The sequence below is a fragment of the Perca fluviatilis genome, chromosome 23 (genome assembly GCF_010015445.1).
Source record: "Perca fluviatilis chromosome 23, GENO_Pfluv_1.0, whole genome shotgun sequence".
Classification (NCBI taxonomy): domain Eukaryota; kingdom Metazoa; phylum Chordata; class Actinopteri; order Perciformes; family Percidae; genus Perca; species Perca fluviatilis.
The window spans coordinates 15,048,395-15,067,128 of record NC_053134.1 but is presented as its reverse complement, the minus strand read 5'-3'; the positions used below and the strand labels follow the sequence as shown (position 1 = coordinate 15,067,128).

The 18,734-nt window shown below is 41.2% G+C and overlaps 1 protein-coding gene across 1 annotated transcript in view; it reads left to right on the top strand.

Moving 5' to 3' along the window:
- The window catches only part of znf800b (zinc finger protein 800b), a 34,509-nt gene extending 22,855 nt beyond the window's left edge, over positions 1 to 11,654 (top strand). Inside the window, exons 6-13 of the mRNA XM_039792430.1 lie at positions 806 to 949; positions 4,770 to 4,790; positions 5,856 to 6,091; positions 6,308 to 6,470; positions 6,830 to 7,208; positions 7,338 to 8,505; positions 9,266 to 9,383; positions 9,746 to 11,654. Coding sequence (XP_039648364.1) covers positions 806 to 949; positions 4,770 to 4,790; positions 5,856 to 6,091; positions 6,308 to 6,470; positions 6,830 to 7,208; positions 7,338 to 8,505; positions 9,266 to 9,367 — 2,213 coding nt within the window. The 3' untranslated portion in view covers positions 9,368 to 9,383; positions 9,746 to 11,654. The remainder of the gene's footprint in view (positions 1 to 805; positions 950 to 4,769; positions 4,791 to 5,855; positions 6,092 to 6,307; positions 6,471 to 6,829; positions 7,209 to 7,337; positions 8,506 to 9,265; positions 9,384 to 9,745) is intronic.
- Positions 11,655 to 18,734: the final 7,080 nt, after the last annotated feature.

The following is an 18,734-nucleotide window of genomic DNA, read 5'->3' as shown; positions in this document are numbered from 1 at the left end:
TCTGACCAATTTTTCATAAAAATTGCATTAGCAGTCTTCACCAACAGTCATACAATCACAGCAATAGATGCCAAGGAATACACAATTCTGAAAGAGAAAAAAACACGTGAGAGGACAATGTGTGTTTTGGTGTTTGTGTGTAAGCAAGTTGCACAGGTACTGACTGTGTGAGTCACAGTAGTAGTGTTTTCTCAGTCATTTTGCATGAAACGTATGTGTAGTAAAAATGTCCAACAGAGCATATAATACATACATTACTTAGGCAAAATATGAGTCAGATATATTGAAATTGAACATATGAGTCAACATGCTTACGACAATGACAGAAAAAGTAAAGGTGACGACTGCAGTGACACAAAAGTAACACTTAACACAAAGGCAATTATCACCAGAGTCCTTTAAAATGTCAAAGAGACAGGCATTTTACACCGACTGGAATTTATCAGCTTAATTTCTCTGTTCAACTCTGTTTTCTCAGCAATATGAGATTATATAAATGTCTGTAATTTTCCAGACAGTATTCCTTTCACATTTGAGTTGTTTCAGCAAGATATTATAAAAATTTCAGTGTATTGAAACAAATGTTGTTTCTACAATATGCAGTGTATTTGATCAGCCTGAAACGGCTCACCACCATTATACATCTTTGCAGACTCCTAACAACTACACAACTAGAACTATAAATTAATTTAGATTTTCTGCAATGAATTGTACAATATTCTGTATGTACATGGTGTACTGTATATCTTATAATTCTCCCTGAAATCACTGGAAGTAATCGTCACTGCTTTTCTTTGGCTTGCAGGAACGAGCCAGCTGAAGCACATGCTGCTGAGGGAGGTGGACACCATCTTTGAATGTAAACTGTGTCGCAGTCTGTTCAGAGGCCTGCCCAACCTCATCACACATAAAGAGTACTACTGCCTATCACGGCTGCCTGAACCCGAGGGTTAGTGACATAACGCATTAGCATGCAGACACACAAGCGTCTATAATACTTGCACACACTCGTTTACTCACAAAAATCAAAGCACAAAAAAACCACAAAAGATAAAAATGACTAATAAACTCAAGAATAAAATCAATTGTCAGAACAGGTAAAACACAATCTTCAAGAGCCAAGGCCAGAGCATTTGTGCATACTGAGGACATGCAAATGCAAACTTGTACAGATCACACCGACAAATAAAGACTCCTTGAACAAGGCAGGGCTCAAACGGACTTGAGCTAGTCGCCCATACACACCTAGTTACACACACCTATGCACAGAATCATTGATTACTTTAACATCTCCTATGGCTACTCCACATTTGACTTCATTGTCTGCCACTCCAAGGTTTCTTGTCTCTCTTTCATGCCATCTTCCTCCTACTCATTATTCTCCTCTTATCTCCTCTGTCTGTACACAGTGCTCTTTCATTCATTTGCACACAAACTCACATGCACATTGTAACATGCTCAATCCATCAATCATTTCCCTCACTCAAATTGCTGTTTCTCCTCTGCTCTCCTCTCATATCACTAAGGAAGTTGACTTTGATCTGGTAGGGGTGGGGGAAAAAATCGATACAGCATAGTATCGCGATATTTTCCGTGGCAATACTGTATCGATACACAGACGCCAAGTATCGATCTACTATTATATTTGTCGGTCAGTTTGTCTTCTTGACAATTCCATTTTGCAGCAATAAAATTTAAGTGAGAAGAACGAACGGAGATACAATCTTTTTAGATAAAATCGCAGAATATTGCAGTATGTTTAAAGTCGCAATAATATTGTATCGTGATATAAGTATCGTGACGATATTGTATCATGAGGCTTCTGGTGATTCCAACCCCTATGATCTGGCAACATTTGTTTTTTAACTACTTCTCATTAACCACAGTATTTGTCCACATCTCTTTTCTTTGCTGCTGAGAAGTGGTCCAAGACTTGGGGAAAGAATTAAGCCTAGGAGACTCTGTTTCTCTTTTCTAGTTTAACTCTCCTCTCCTTCTAAAAGAGAAATCAATCTGAACACATACTGTCAATTATATTTTTGCCGTTTTATCCACTGTAATGAAAAAAATGTCATCCCAATCTTTTTTCCATCTGCTTGTTGTCTTAATTAAGCTGTTTGTTGGCTTAATTCTTCTCAATCAAGAGCCCATTACCAGCGGATGAAAGTGTATTGCATTGTTATTTTGATGAATTACTTAATTTGTATCTGTTTTTCACCAGTGAGACACTGGGTATTAATTGTGTGATTACTGGATTATAAAAAAAACTAAATTTTTCACCAGCCAGCCCTGACAGAGAACCTATACAGTCTCCAGTGATGATTTGTGGTCCATTTTTAAAGTGCCTAAAATTCAATTACTCTCTTTCCATTCTCTCTTTATCTGCTGTTGTGAAGAATGGTATGCAATAAACTTGCACATTTACCAAAAGAGGAATATCCACATAAAGGAGGCTTTCGAGAGGCAAAATAATTGTATTTACTCTAAAAGAAAGCACTGTGCGGATAAGTGCCAAAGCAAAAGTGCACAAACAGAAAATGTTTTGCAGCCAGAGACCATCATCTTCTCAGTACATAAATGGAGTCACGCTAACTCTTTGCGGTCGTTTTAAATGGGTTCAATAACACAGAAGAGAACTGAAGAGAAAGGGTGGCCGGCCTCTGTGAGATGATGTTTTCTTTTCAGATTGTTTGGGGCTTTTATCTGATGCACAATTTGCCACAAGAAGTTGGCATGCTTTGGTTCAGTGTCTTGCTCAAATACATTTTGAGATGACACATATGACACACGCTTTGGCTGTTAAGGGTTCAGTCATTTTGTTCATAGGATGATTTTCTAACCATAGTATAACTTTCCACCAACTAAAATATTTCCATTTTTGGCTATCTAATATCAAGACTAAATGTACCCTTTCAAAGGTGCTATCAGTAAAACATGACTCTATAGTAACATCAAGAGGAAGTAATGGCTAACTAAAACAGCCAATATGTCCTTTTCCACAACCCTTTGTTGTTGTTATTTTGTTTTTTTTCTAAGAAAATCTATATTTTGTTTACAAAAGTTTAGCTTACTTTCACTTAGGTAACTGATACAGCGCTGCAGATATAAGACCAGAGTTTGGTATGTCTACCCTATGTTTCAAAATGTTACACATGCAGACCTCCACTGAGTACAAACTGACTCCGGTGAGGCACAATTGGCTGGATGTTTGTTAAAAACCATCTAACTTCAAAGCTGTGGCAAAGTCCCACCTGTTATGTTGCATCAGCAAAACCACACTGGGCCCTATCTTGCACTCAGCGCAATTGCCTTTGTACACCGACGCATGTATCATTCCTATTTTGCACCCGACGCACAGCGGACTTTTCCCTCCACAGACGCACGTCGGTAAATTAGGGAATGCATTTGCGCTCCTGGGGGTGGTTCAGCGAAAAGAGGAGGCGTGTTCCGGTGCAAACGTTACTTTGTGCTATTCTGCAGTTTCAGAAAACAATTCCGCCACTGACCAGGAAAAACCTGGTCTAAAGTCAGTGGCGCTAGTCTAAAGTCAGTAGCGCGTTATTCAGATGCTATTTTAGGGGCACATGCTTGGCCATGATGTAGCGTGTGCACAACGCGCATACACTTCTCTCATCTAAATAGATGCAGCAGTTCCCATTTTTGCAAACCATACATAATTACAAAGGAAAATATTACTGAAAATGCGCTTCAGGTGTTTGGATAGGTCAGGAGGCATTTTACAGTACAGTCCTCAAAAAGTCGCAGCATTCTTTGTGGCTTGTTGTGTTTTACACAACAGTTCCATGAATCATGGATGTGTTGATGACATAAATGAGGAAATATTAGAGGACTTAAGGAGACGTGATGTTGAACTACGGCGGGATCTGGTCCGGGAGTAATGCGCGATGCGCTCCTGATGGAGCGGGTGGACGGAGATGGAGTGGGGGGAAGAGGAAGGGGCACAGCAGGAGCAGGTGGTGCGTTTGGAGGCCCACGCTCCATGGCTGCAGCAATCCTCTCCAGACTTGAGGAGATGCGCCCGAGTGGCCGCAGCAACATCGCCACCCGGCCAAGACGGGCATTTATTACTTTGCCGCATCTCGCATCGGCAGCTCCCGCTGGCGTGCGCCAGGCAAATCCGCCGTCATAATAGCAATCCGCCATGGAACAAGCGCCTGCTCTTAAAGGGAATGTGAGATGACGCTCTGATTGGTTTATTGCACGTTACGCCCAAACCACACCTAGCTACTTCAGACCAACCCATTTTAGATTTGCGTCGGGCGCAAGAGTCATCCGCCGGTAAAATAGCAACAGCGGCCGAGATCCGCCCACAAAGCTACTTGCGTTTGGCGTTTCATACTTGCGTTTCAGATCGTTAAAATAGGGCCCATAGTGTTGCTAACATTAGCTACATCATATGATGCCTACTACAATGTTAGCTCTACACCAGTTCTGAAAAGAATTCACTTTTTGAAGCTCCCAACACTGCACCATTGTTTTAACCCTGGGAAATTCAAGCATCCCTACCATTAATGAGCTGGGCAGAGTCTGTCTGTCTGCTTGGAAATATTTCAGCAGAATTTTTCACCACCCATAAAAGTAACAGTAGTGATTGGCATTGACCAGTGTCTCTTAAAGTAGTTTTATACAGAAAGTAAATATAATATTGCTAATTTTGACCTAAATAGTATTACACTTTTACTAGTTACTATGCTACTAATGTTTATTTTAAACGATTTCCTTTATTTTTTTGGATTGTTCTTTGCTAGGTCCATCAGGTGATGACAGCGGTGTGACAGGATTTATTGATTCGACACATCATATCCAAAAAAAAAAAAAAAAAAAAAAAAAAAAAAAAAAAAAAAAAAAAAAAAAAAATGATGGATTAAAATGTAACTGTAACTTTTAAGATGCAACATATTTGATTAGTTGTTCACTAGGGGTGGTACGGTTCATGAAAAAACATCCGAACCGCTCAGTTCGCTAGTCTCGGTTCGGAGCATGTGTGTACCGCACGGTTCGTCAGTACACTGTTAATGTGCATTAACCTCTTACTGCCGTAGTGCCCACTTTCGACACCTATGTTAAAACACTTACTGGAAATGACGAGCGGGATGGGCGTGACAAACGCAACCCATGGCAGCTGATTGGACGATTGCGTCACATGGGTCTGGCTGGTCCCAAATTTCAAAACAGACTGTCATGGCGGCTCGTTCAGAATACGATCTCATATTGTACTAAAATAGTTCACCGAAACGTGTTTCTGAAAACATTTTAAGCGAGAAATAGGCCATGCAGTTGCTGAATCTTTCTTCATTTCAGATCGACAAAGGTCAGTTTAAAAGATTTTCGTCAGATTTTGAGAGACACCAAGCCGACCGCTCCTCAAGTGGAGTGGGGTGCTGCTTCTGCTGCTGCTGCTGCAGGTCACGTCACGTCACATGCAGAAATGTCAAGTGGGAGAGAGGCTGCCCGGAGCTGGAGGATGCGCCAGCGTCGTTTATAGTCTGGTGTGTGGGAACATTTTGGATTTCACGTTACCTATATGGAAATAAAACAATATAGAACTGCCACTGTGTGCACGTTTTGTGCAACATGCATTCAATATGCTAATTTTAGCTATATGCTGAAGTATATTCTGGGGTGTTAAAGAAAAAATAAGAAACTGAACCGAAAACCGTGACCCTAAAACCGTGATACGAACCGAACCGTGGGTTTTGTGAACGGTACCACCCCTATTGTTCACAGAGGAACACAACAAGCTTCATCAACACAAATCCTGTTTGTGCAATGTGGTCTAGACTTGACTTCTTGTTATCTCAGACCCTCATCATGTGAATTGTATTTTAGGCTAGTCCCAGCCTTCCCTAGTCTCACTGTTTGTCTCAATGTCCTTCACAGTGCCAGAGAGAGTCCGGTAGCATGGGAAGGAGAACCAGTGGAGGGTGTGGACAACAACCAGCCAAGCCAGCCAGGAGGGTCTGAGAGCCACAGCAGCCCGGGACAAAATCAGGGACAGAAGAAATGGGAGGCTGAGGAGGAGGCTAAAGAGGAGCAGCCACAGCAAGAAGACGAGGGGTCCACCAGTGGGGTAGGTGACTGGACACGTCAGGAAGCACAAGTGACAAAGTAAAGTCGGGGGTACTCAGAGTGAATATGCAACAAAAGTGTTTTTTACTGATAAATACCTGTCATTGCTGAGGTGTGTTGCATTCTCATATGCTAAATGATGGTCTAATTATCCACATTGCCTTGTTTATTCTAGTCAGTCAAGCTCTCTCTTCTCGGTTCTCTCCCTCCCATCCAGGTTGAGGATGTGACAATCTCTTGTTGTCTCTGCGGTCAGGACTTTAACTCACGCCGCAGCATCAGACGCCACTGCCGCAAAATGCACCAGACCAAACTCGAAGAGCTCCGAAAGTTCACAGAGACGCGTACAGTTCCCACAAGCCTACTCTCTATGGTGAAAGGTAAGCGTTTATACAAATTACAATAAAAAACGTCAAACAATATTGAATATGGTGATTTAGAAATTGGTCAGTATGATAGGATGGTGATTAAAACCCCACATAGGGCCATAACAAAGACGTTGACTTATTAAACTTAATTGAACATTTGTACACAAAACATAATGGTCATGATGATGGGGTTTCTTGCTTTAGCTGGATAGTTACAGTGTAGATTTTCCACAAACTGATGAAATAATCTGAAACAAAAATGTCAGTCTTTGTTTTATGTGTGCACATTGGATGTAGAGGCGTTGCAAATTGCCCATTGCCATATATTCAAAGGAAATATGAAATAATATGTATTGCTGTTGTTGCTGGAGGTCGGCCAAGGACTCTCAGCACACCTACTGGAAAATCCTGCCCAGTGTGCCTCAAAACCTTCGCTACCAAAGCCAATGTACGCCGCCATTTTGACGAGGTGCATCGTGGTCTACGACGGGACACCATCACACCCAGCATCGCCTCACGGCCTGGCCTGCCCTTCTCTCTGGAGGTCACCCCCCCCAGGAAGAGCAACAATGCCTCTCCAACACGTGGCCACAACTCCAAGTCCACCCCTGTGACCTCTAAAACAACACATTCCAACCAAAACCAGTCCAAACAACAGAGTCAGCCCAAGCAGTCTTTTCCTTCACAAAGCAAAAAGCCCTTAATCCCTCAAAAAAAAAAAAAAAAAAAAAAAAAAAAAAATTTTTTTTCCCCTTTTAACAATAATTTTTTTTTTTTTAAGCTTGGCAGCATGATGTACACTCAAGATGTTCTTTTGGATGGTATTTTATTATCTTAAATTTGTTGAAATAATCATGTTTTGTTTTTTTTCTGTGTATTTCAGCTCATGTTGAAGAGACACATGCGTATTGTCCACAAAATATACAGCATCAAAAGTAACAAGTCTGCTACCACGGCAACCTCCTCTACTCCGGCAGCCACACCTAACAGTAGCAGCGCTAACTTAGGCCCAAGCAACAACATCCGAGTGAAAGAGGAAGCAGTAGAACCTTCAGATGAAGATGACGACGACGGGGAGGACGTTGACAGTAGTCCGGCCCCTTCTCCCAGTGACAGCACTGACACAGCTAAACGGGTTTCTGTGGCACACAACACCATGAAGGTGAAGGAAGAGGAGGCCCCGTCGAGCCCAAAGATGACGCCATCCTTATCTGCGTCATCCTCGCGTGGTGGCAACATGTGCAGCGGGGGTGTGCCCGCCAAAATGACCAAACTGTCAGTGGGTTTTGACTTCAAGCAGCTCTTCTGCAAGCTGTGCAAGCGACAGTTCAGCTCACGTCAGAACTTAACAAAGCACATTGAGCTGCACACGGACGGCAACGACATCTTCATCAAGTTCTACCGCTGCCCTCTCTGTCGCTACGAGTCACGTCGCAAACGTGACGTCCTGCGTCATGTGACCGTGGTCCACAAGAAGTCATCTGGTTACCTCGGCAAGATCATGCCCAAACTGGAGAGCAGGGCGGTGAAGAGGCTAGCTGAGGTAGTCCTCAACAGTACGACCCCCAACAAGAGGACAAGTGGCAGCGTCAAAGAGGAATTAAACGGACGTCACGCTTCTTCGCCATCCTCCTCCTCTTCTTCACCCCCTGTTACTCGCAAGCTAGAGTGCTCCACGGCTGCCCCAACTACTTCATCAGCTTCCTCTTCCTCCGCCCCGCCTCCTGCCCCTGTCACTCGGAAACAGCTGGACCTCTCATCGCCAGCGGTCACCCCGTCCCCTCCTGTCACCCGTAAGCAGGAGAGGGAGCAGACCCACCAGCCTCGTCCCATCAGCCCCCCGCTGACCCGCCGCAGTGAAAAACACACACACCAACGCAACTCCTCCTCCACCACTCCACCCAGCAACCAAACCCCACACACCCGACGGCACGACACCCAGTCAGAGAGCAGCGGCACCGGGTCGTCGTCCTCCACTGAAGTCAGAGTGACCAAGAATTTCTCCCTCCATGCCTGCGACCAGTGTGGACGGGCCTTTGCCAAGAAGGTACTGGATTTTCAATTACTGACATAAATCTTTCCTCTTTTAAAAGACACACTTTGTAGACTTTCCCCAGTGAGAACTAACACTAATCATTAAACAAATAGAGTAGACTGCTACAGTGGAAATGATCCAGTGTATCAATTCCAGTCTGAGGGCTCATTGTCAGGGCATAGAGTGTGGTGGATAAGATCATTATCATCACTTAGTATGCACTCATGAAGACTCTAGAGAATGGGTGCTTCTAACTGCTTTGAATTTTTGTCAATTGACCCCTGGTCCTGATTAGTTGATTAAGTCATTGGTCGATCGAAAGAAAAACAATCGTCTATTTTGATCAATGAAATGGAGTTCAAAATAAATTTTTCACACAAAGATTCTCTGTATCCAGCTCCACAAATGTGTAGATCTGGTGTTAGTTTTAGTTTTATATGTATTGTAAATTTAACATCTAAAACACTTTTTTGTGACATTGTATAAGCCAAGAAATGAACAGTATAATGAAGAAATAGTCTGTAGATTAATCACTAATCAATATAATTGTTAATTGCTGTTTATGTGTATATTAATGTATCATGATAAATTAGCTAAATAATGACATCTGATAAGAATCAAGTCTTCTCTTTATCTGGACTCTGCCGACTGTTAGATTGAAGATGTAGCTTAACTCCATGTAATGAAACTAACCTCGGTAGCATGTATCTGTGTACTGTATGGATTCATAAATACAAAGCATGTGATCTTTTCCTTAAATTGTTTTTGTCAGCTGTACCTGGAGTCTCACAAGCGAAGTCATCGTAACGCTGTGACCGCAGCAGCCAGCAAGAGGAAAGGAGTCAGCACCCGCTCCAAATCCCTGGTCTGGTGAAACACACACACACTCTGTAAGTACACAGAGGGCTTACCTCCCTTACAAGATGTGTGTTTATGTTTGGGTAGAAAACCATTCCCTTGGGCAAAGATAAGACACCACAATCATTCTGCAGGCTTTAATTGACTGCCAAGCCCGTTTACCAGCTGCTTTCCACATTTTCCCTCTCGCTTATTTCTCTGTGTATCACTCTGCTCATTAGTAATCTTCCTCTTTGGTCTAATTGTTGCTTTTCTTTCTGGATCTTTCCTCTTTCTTTCCTCGTTGTTCCCTCTTGATCTTTTCCCGTGCTCTCTCTATTCTCTACTTCCTTTTGTCTTCCCTCTTTCCTCATCTCTCTTCTTTTTTTTTTCTTCTCTCTCTCTCTGCTTACAGTCTGCCGGGGATAATGGACGAGTGAGCCTCTAACAATGAAGAAGCGAATCAAAACTTTTAATTGGGAGAATAATGGACGAATAGAACGAGCACAGAGCAGAAATGAAGGAAACAAACAAAAGGAACAATGGAGCACGATAGAGGAGTGAAGTACAAAGGATTTTCAGCTTTTGCTTAAGAACCAATCATTTTGTTGGAATCTGACTTTTTTTTGTATAGGTTTATTATGAAGCCAGCCAGCTTGCTGAACAGTGGCGCTGCTATCCATGAAGAGATTGTAGCGAACACAAGATTCACTCCCACTGTATATATCTGCATTTACTTACAACAGTATGTCTGTGTAGATCCATATGCAGGTGACTGATTTGTACTTGGTAGCAAAGGGATACAGATAGTGTGTGTGTGTGTGTGTGTGTGTGTGTGTGTGTGTGTGTGTGTGTGTGTGTGTGTGTGTGTGTGTGTGTGTGTGTGTGTGTGTGTGTGTGTGTGTGTGTGTGTGTGTGTGTGTGTGTGTGACAGAGGGACTCAAAACTGGATCGTGACCTCCACAGAAAATAGACTGGAAACAGCAGAATATTGTACCCTTGCTGTCCCGCACAGATACACAAAACATATTTGGGTCTTTGGCTATTAGCATTGTCACATCACTTTTCTGTATATTCACACCTTATATAGTTTTTTAGGGTGTTAACAATTTGATATATTCAGTACTACTTGCTCAACATTACGACAGATTTAAAAAATATATATATGTATATATATATATTCCCTGACATTTTCCCACTGACGATTGGAACACTGTTGTGTCCTGTTATCTAACAGAGAAACCATAGCCAACGTGTTTCCACCAAGTCTTTAGAAGGCTAGCTGCTTGCTTTTGAGTTGAAAATTACTTATACAGTATCTTCTCATGCAAATGTTGCTACTGAAAATTCCAGTAATAATATTCTTCACACAAGCAGTCCATAGACAGATTTAGTTATATCTGCTTTGTAGTGACCAACTGCATCTGGAGTGAATTGTTGGAATTGTATGGTCAAAATAAAGGAAACCCCTAATAGATTTTTCTGTTTACCTTGAAAATGTTTGTGATTTAAAAAGATTTTTCTTACATCTCACTCTTATGTTCTGCTTTTTTTGTTTGACTGCATGTGAAAAAAAAAAAACGTGTACAGGGTGTTTCCTTTACTTTGACCATGCCCTGTTTTATCTCCATATATTAGCTGTAGTCCCAGTAAAAGCCTGGTTGTACGAGAACCGTCAGGCTATGTGAAGCAAGGCTTCAATAAGACACGAGTCTGTGAACTGACGGAGTTCTGTTCTGAAATGAGGCAACCATTTCTGGAGAAAAGTGTCCCCTTCCCTCACTCTCAAGTATGATGACATTTTTTTTTACAAATGCTTAATGGATTTAATCAAATTCATTTTCTTCCAAATATGAATTCATCTTTATTATAACCGCTCAGTTCAGACTGTAAGGTGTGCTACCACGGGGGAAACATTCAAACTATCAAATTAACACCATTGTTAACACTCGCACTGGTGTTAATGTGTGAGAATCGAAGTTACAGTGAGCAGGAAAGACGGGACTGCACACAGTATTAAGGAGTAATGTGCGTTTTGTTTTTGGTGTTACAGTAACAGCCGCAGTGCATTAGATTTTAGAAACCATTAACTGGAAGAATTTCTTTTCTGTGTTCAGTGAAATATTGTTGACCGCCGTCATCTTGCTTGTCGCTAAGCAGAAAGCTGACCCTAGATGCTATGCTGACACGTCTCAGCTGTAGTGCCTAAGCATCAGGTGTAACAGGTTTGGATTGACGCCAGCTGTTTGGGAATCTACCGTTTGTGGTGCTAATCCTGATTTTATTATGGGCCAAAATGTGGGAGCTGTAAACATGGGGGTGAAGGGGAGCTACATGCCCTCATACGCTAAACAGTTCTATTCTCCAAACCTAAAAGTTTACATTAAACTTTTTGTTCCATTAACTTAAAAATGCCGGGAATCATTAAAATAAACTTTGTGAACTTTTCTTTTGTACTCAAATTGAAGGGGGCTGCATTTGTTTAATGACAGCAACAGGTACCCCGAGGTAGTCTTTGAAACACTGGCACATGAGCTGGGAGGAAAGTGATTGAGGAAGACCAAATGTAGATATGTCTTAATGTTCAAACAGAAAGCCATGAAATTGAGCAAACCAGAAAAAAGGAAAGACCAACCTTTATTTTTATAAGTAAAAACGCTACTGCGACATGGTCTTGAGAACATGTGTGTATATAGGGATTCATATAAATAATAGTTATAATAGTCACAATAGTTATTGACATGTACCTTAACTGTTGGTTGACCATATGCTTCAAACATGTCCAACTAGTTACTACTCTGTCACTGTTTAATACTGAGGCAAGTTTGCGTTGTTCCACGATTAGTTGTCTTTGGTTTTGTCTCTCATTCCTTTTTGAAGGAGTTTTTTTTTTTTTTGTTAGAATGTGTCAAGAAAAGAAATCAAACCTCATAAGACTTTTGTTTAAGATCTTGTCATTAATTCCTCATCAGCTGTAATATGTTATTAAGCTCACTTTCTAGAGAACTTGAGAAGAGTTAGAGAAGCCTTTCAGATGTGACAAGAATGTTAACCAACCACTTAATAAATAAAAACTGTACTGCTTCAAACCTAACAGGGAAGTTTTGTGTTTTTTTTTTTCTTTCCCTCCAATATGAGTCCTATACTTCCATCAATCATGTTTGTTTACTGCATTTACAGAGGGGAGATTTCATTTGCCTTCTCAGGAATTGCATTTGTGGACATCTACATTTGCACTTATTCTTTGTGAGTTCTAGTTTTCCTTCCCACAGTATTTTCCTGTGCTGCAATACATCATTTCTTTTGATGTCTCAAAGAGCGATACAAGGATTTATGTTGTTGACGTCAATAAGAGACAATGTTTCAGTGCATCTTTACTCACATAGAGCCAAAATAATCAGCGCAGGATATATTTTGTGTAAACTTAGCTCAAACCACTTAAAAACACGCAGTTGTATTAATTAAATGTGCAATTTGAAAGGATTTCAAGGATGTTTACTGTGGCTTGGAGAATGATGATGTTATCAGGGTTATTTTTGCTTTGGCTTTGAGACTACAAATGTATAAGAGAAAGCCTAGGTTGCAAACCGGGGATGTGGAAAAAATACAATCAACTTACTATCTTTTTTTACTTTCATGTTTAAAAGTCATGGGTATTTATTTAATGATGTTTGATTTATGTTGTTTAGTCTTAATTTGTAACTTAGCACAAACTATAGCTGTCAGATAAATGGTGTGGAGTAAAAAATACAATATTGCCCTCTGAAATATAGTGAAGTAGAATTATAAAGTTAGATGAAGTGAAAGTACAAGTACCTCTACAGTGCATTAGTAAATGTATTAAGTTACATTCCTCCACTGCCGATTTAGCTGTGAGAAAAAGGGAAACTCAAATCCTCTGATTTGCAACATAGGACAATTCTGTGCTGTCATTTTTCTTTTTTTCTTTTTTCAATTGCAATTGCACGACGTTGGCCACGAGATGGCGCCATTGCTCCGCGTGCCTCCACCCCCACCCCCGCCGCAGAGGTAAAGCCAGAAATTGGACATGTTGCGCACATCTTCCACATTGTCACAAGAGAGACCACCCGGGTCTGTTTCGATTGCCTGCTTTCTCAGTCCACATAGCTTATCAAATTGTTATTACACAGCAGATGGGATGCGGTTCATTTATTTAATTCCATTCACCACAAAGAGCCACGGCTCTGTGGTTTTACAAGGGGGGGAATCAATGGACGCAGTAAAAATGGATTGAAGTTTAGGCAATTAAGATTGTGGCGCAACGCCTGTGTGAGCATATTTTGATGACTTATTAATGTGTTCAAATAACCAAAGCCCTTTTATTGTGGAAAGTATCGATCCGATTGATTAGTAATAAACTTGATTGAATTTGTGGAGTCTGCTGGACGACAGTAGTGCAATTAGACTATGATTGTGTGCGGGCGGGTAGAGCAGGCTCTATGCCTGAGATACATATGTTTCACGTAGAGAGGGCTTTTTGCTTCATTTGGCTGTGGAGTCGTGCGCTGTCCCTTTCAGCACCGACGACCGGAGGAGCTGGAGAGGGGTGTGCGCGCGCGTCCGTGGAGCAGCACGAGCGGACTTCACTGGCAAGGGTTTATGCGCAAAGTGCGGGAAGCTGAGAGAAGACCATGGATAAAAAGCAGGTGCGTTTTGCCAACATTATTGATCACGGCTGACACATTCCGTGTATGATGAATTCCTCTGCTTTTTTTTTTTTTTTTTTTTTTTTTTTTTTTTTTTTTTTTTCTCTCTCTCTCTCTCTCTCCTTCTTTCTCTCACAGTGTATCTGAGACTCATTCTTGGGTATTGACTTCATTACAGGCAGCTTCCCTCGATTCCCACCTTATGCAGGGTTAATAATTACATTTTCACCACTAAAAGCAGCTCTGCTGGTCACGACGGAACACTTTAAATCGGCTATATGTTTTTTTTTTTGTCTTCGTCTTGTGGATGGTCTAATTCTCTTTAAATCCGTTTGCTGCTGTGGGGGAAACAAATCTGGTTTAGGAGGACTGTTATTTGGGGGAAAACTGCTGAGCTCCGCAAGGAAGTTGCCTGAGGCGGACAGGGAGCCCAAGGAGGAGTGCGCGGAGGAGGCTGGAGACGGAGCTTCTCACCCTTTCCCACTGTCGGACCAATTAGATTTTCTGAGGTATCTCCTATGCTGTCAATTCGCATGTTTCTCCTGCATTCTGGCCAAATGCTGTTCCCTCTTTTTATTTATTTATTATTTTTTCTGTGGGTGTTTTCTCTCTCATCCTGGCATTCCTCTAGTGATGGATTTTGGGCAGTCTGTCTTATTTATTGTCTCAATTTGTCTTGCTGCCTATCTTTTATGGAATTCTATTGATTTTTTTACACATCATTTTCATTTCACGTGGATTCTGTTCAGTAATGGTTAGGTGATTAAATGTCTTCCTAGCACACGAAAGAGGTATGCTTCACTTAGTAACTCAATATTGCGTGGCTATAGAGTATTAAAAAAAAAAACTGAGACATGAAAAACCTCCATAATTCTAGCATTGCAATGTTGCTTCTCTGTTTTTACTGTGGATGGCACTGTCTTAACCAGGGTGCAATAGACCCTAGACCTCCACTGTACAGAAAGAAGCCAGTGGGGCTCCATAATGAGCTTAAACCCCTTCACAACATATAGTCTTATATTTCTGAGCTTTAGTTCCACACATGGCTTAATCATGTCACAGGCATGTGTTTGAAATGATGTGTGAGCTATCTCTGTCTCTTTGTGATGTAAGCTGGGCTTTAATGTGTTTATCCATATATAAACACAATCAGATAACAATATAGAAAATATTTTCACTTGTAGATAACATTAATGGGAAAATAAGCATGTGTCCAAAACAGATTTTCTTTTAGTATTATGCAATATTACATTACACATGGATGTCATGTACAGTATATGGATATTATAGATATGTCTCATATACCTATGCATTTAACTTAATATGTATTTATTTGCTGTGTGGGTAAAGCCCACACTGAAATGGGAGGGTGAATCCACAAAGGCGTGTGTGTGTGTGTGTGTGTGTGTGTGTGTGTGTGTGTGTGTGTGTGTGTGTGTGTGTGTGTGTGTGTGTGTGTGTGTGTGTGTGTGTGTGTGTGTGTGTGGGGGGGGGAGAAAATGGGGTGTATTGCCCCATGATCTTGCTAAAATCATAATCAAAATCCATCATAATCAAAATCCATCATAATCAAAGCAATTGTTGAACAAGAGACTCTGAGAAACCCCTACTTACAGAGAGGGAGAGAGGGAGGGAGAGAAGAGGACAGGGCGGCAGGAATGCGATCACTTTCTGAAAAGAGCAGCAAGCTCCCCAGAGAGACGAGGAGGCCTGCAGAAGACGATAGAGGCGAGAGGGAGAGGAGGAGATGATGGCAGAGAAGCAGAGGGTGGTAGAAATAAGAAAGAGGGTAAATAAGAAAGGGAGACTAGCAGAGGAGAGAGGGAGACATAAAGACGCTGGGGAGGTGAAGGAGGACAGAGGAAGAGGGGAAAGAGGAAATGCAAGGAGGCCAGGTGTGGGGAGATGAGAGATAGAGAGAGAGCTGGAGTAAAACAGAATAAAAGAAAGGATAAAAGCACAGTAGAGCAAGAAGTGGCCAACCCTCACAGCCAGATCTTTGAGCCACTAACCTTTACAGCAGAGGGAGAGAATGTGAGCGTAGGGAGGTTGCCCTGGTAGCTCACCTGGATGAGCGTACGCCCCTTACTGCAATAGCCGGGGTTGGAGTCCGACCCTCAGCCCTCTGCTGCATGTCATCCACCCCCTCTCTCTCCCCCTTCCCTTCCCGTCTTCAGCTATTTTAATCAAATAAAGCCCCAAAAAAATAATCTTACAAAAAAAATACATGAAGATAATATTACATGAAGTACTTAAGAATAGCAGATGTGTAGTACTGACATATGTACATACAGACGATGATAACACTACTTTTCACCCCCTTCAAACTGTGATAATTATCAGTGAGTGTAACCGAGACATGGGACTTTTAATAACCTCAGGGCCTTAGTTCTGTCATGAAACACATGTTGCACTGATCTGACTTTTTGGCGGCCCTCTCGAGACGTTTGCATGTAGTTACACCCCGGGTGAATGTTTTAAATCATGAATGTGCTCTCCCTGGATTTAAGACGTCCATTGGATCAACTTAAGTCGTATGTTGTGGCTCCCTGTGTGGGAAGATCCGATTACTGCCCAATATTAAGAGCCGAAACAATAAAAAGCAAGGAAGATGATCAAGAGAAGCAGAGTGGGTGAGCTCCAGTGGATCCTGTTAGATTATATTCAATTGCAGTTGTTTAATTAATTAATTAATTAATTAAATTGTGTGTAGTAGGGCTTGATGACAGGGATCCAAACCCTCATTTGGACCCTTTGTGTGCTTGAGCCAAGAGAAGCCAGCGACAAAGTGTTGAATAAACAATATTGCGGCGAGTACAATACTAGCTAACCTATATAAAGCAGGGTTTTTAATCATAGCGGGGCTGTGTATGAGTGGCTTTGACCTACTTCCATTTAGAGTGGAGAGAAACTGATACATTAATTGGGACAGAATAGAGTTATAAATGGATTCATCGAGAGAGCTGCTCAGGCTGTGATGAGCCCGAAACCTTTTCTCTCTGTGGGTGATATTAGGTAGGCTTGCTAGATATTTAAAAATGTTGTGAATGATGCGTTGCTTTAAGTATGTACAGTTATTTCCTGTTGTTTGTTGTTGTTGTTGTTTTTTAACTTATAGGTGAAGTAGTGGAAAGCTTTTTGGAATAATATCGTTATTATAATTTACCCTACATCATCAGAAGGATCTCATTGAGCATGATATAGGCAGGGCGAGATTAACCCACTAGGTGGCCCTGGGGCAAAAATAAGCCAGAGGACCCCACCCCCTCCTAACAGGTGAGTCCTCAAGATCAAGTAATAATGCAGTTGTTGTCTTTAGGACGGATGTGTGGACACGCCTTCTTATCATGTCAGGATTTTGTTACTTTCAGACAGAGCTAGCCAGGTGTGTCCCCCTACTTTTAGTATTTATGCTAAGCTAAGCTAACTGTCTGCTAGCTGCAGTAGTAGTAGCAGTAGTCTATTTGTGTTGAGAGATTATTCTCTAAAACAGAGATCTTCAACAGGGGGTCCGGGACCCCTAGGAGGTCCTCAGAGTTGCTGCAGGTGGGCCACCAAATTATTGTTTGATAGTTTAAATATATGTATTTAGTTTAAATATATGCATTTAAACTATCTTTATATTTAAACTACTATATATATGTGTGTACATACATAAACATGAATCCAAAATATTATTTTGTAAAGATAAATCTTTTTTTTTTAATTTACACAACATTAATGATAGGCTTACTGGCCTATAGGTAAGGTAGCCATCAACAGATAAAGCTACTGTTCAACATTTTAACATTAAAACATGATGTATAAATATATGAATATGTCAACAATTATTATTTTAACACCTTAGTATTGTATGCACCATAAAAAGGTATATCTAAAGGCTCTAGGCCACCCCCACACGTTATTTTAGGCCCAGTTTAATATGCAACTCAATTTTATTCATTATATATAATAAGAGGTCCCTGCTCCATCTTTTTTTCAGCTGAGGGGTCCTTGGCTTAAAAACGCTGAAGACCCCTGCTCTAAGAGAATATAAGCAATGGAATGAACTAATGCTTAGCCATTAGTTCATTCCATTGCTTATATTCTCTAATTCTCTAATAGGCTGTGGGAATTGTGTGGGGAAAAAAAGACCACCTCAATAGCAAAGCTTGTGTGTATTGAGATAAGCAGGACGCCTATAATAAACAGTGATCGCCTGAATAGGTAGAAATGGTGTACTGAAATAAATGTCGACCAAACAGCCTTGTATGGCACTGGGCTGAATTTAATGCAATATCTTGTGTAATTCTTCATTCAGATTTAAATTTCTCTGTGCATTACATCTTTACTAAGAGCGAAACATCCCTTGCTAGCAATATCATGAACGCTCTATTTGTTAACTTTAGATTTCAGGAAATATGTAAGGAAAAAATTAACAATTAACTCACCTTTAAATACTTATTTAGGGATCGAAAGGTACAAATTGAGGTGTTTCCTCAATCTGCTAAACAGTCTCTGTGCAGAAAATAAAATCAGCAATTTTGGATCACGAGAGGCAAATGAGAAAATAAATCCCTAGGGCCTCGGCTAATGAAAACACATTAGCATTCCATTGGTTTGTCACAACCAATTTCAGTCCCAACCCAGACCAAGTTATAGCACTTTTTAAGGATATGGCTGCTTAATGTGCAGTTCAGAGGGTAGAGCATGGCATTGATACGGCTGCCAGGGAAAGAGGTGCAACCTGCCTGCAGT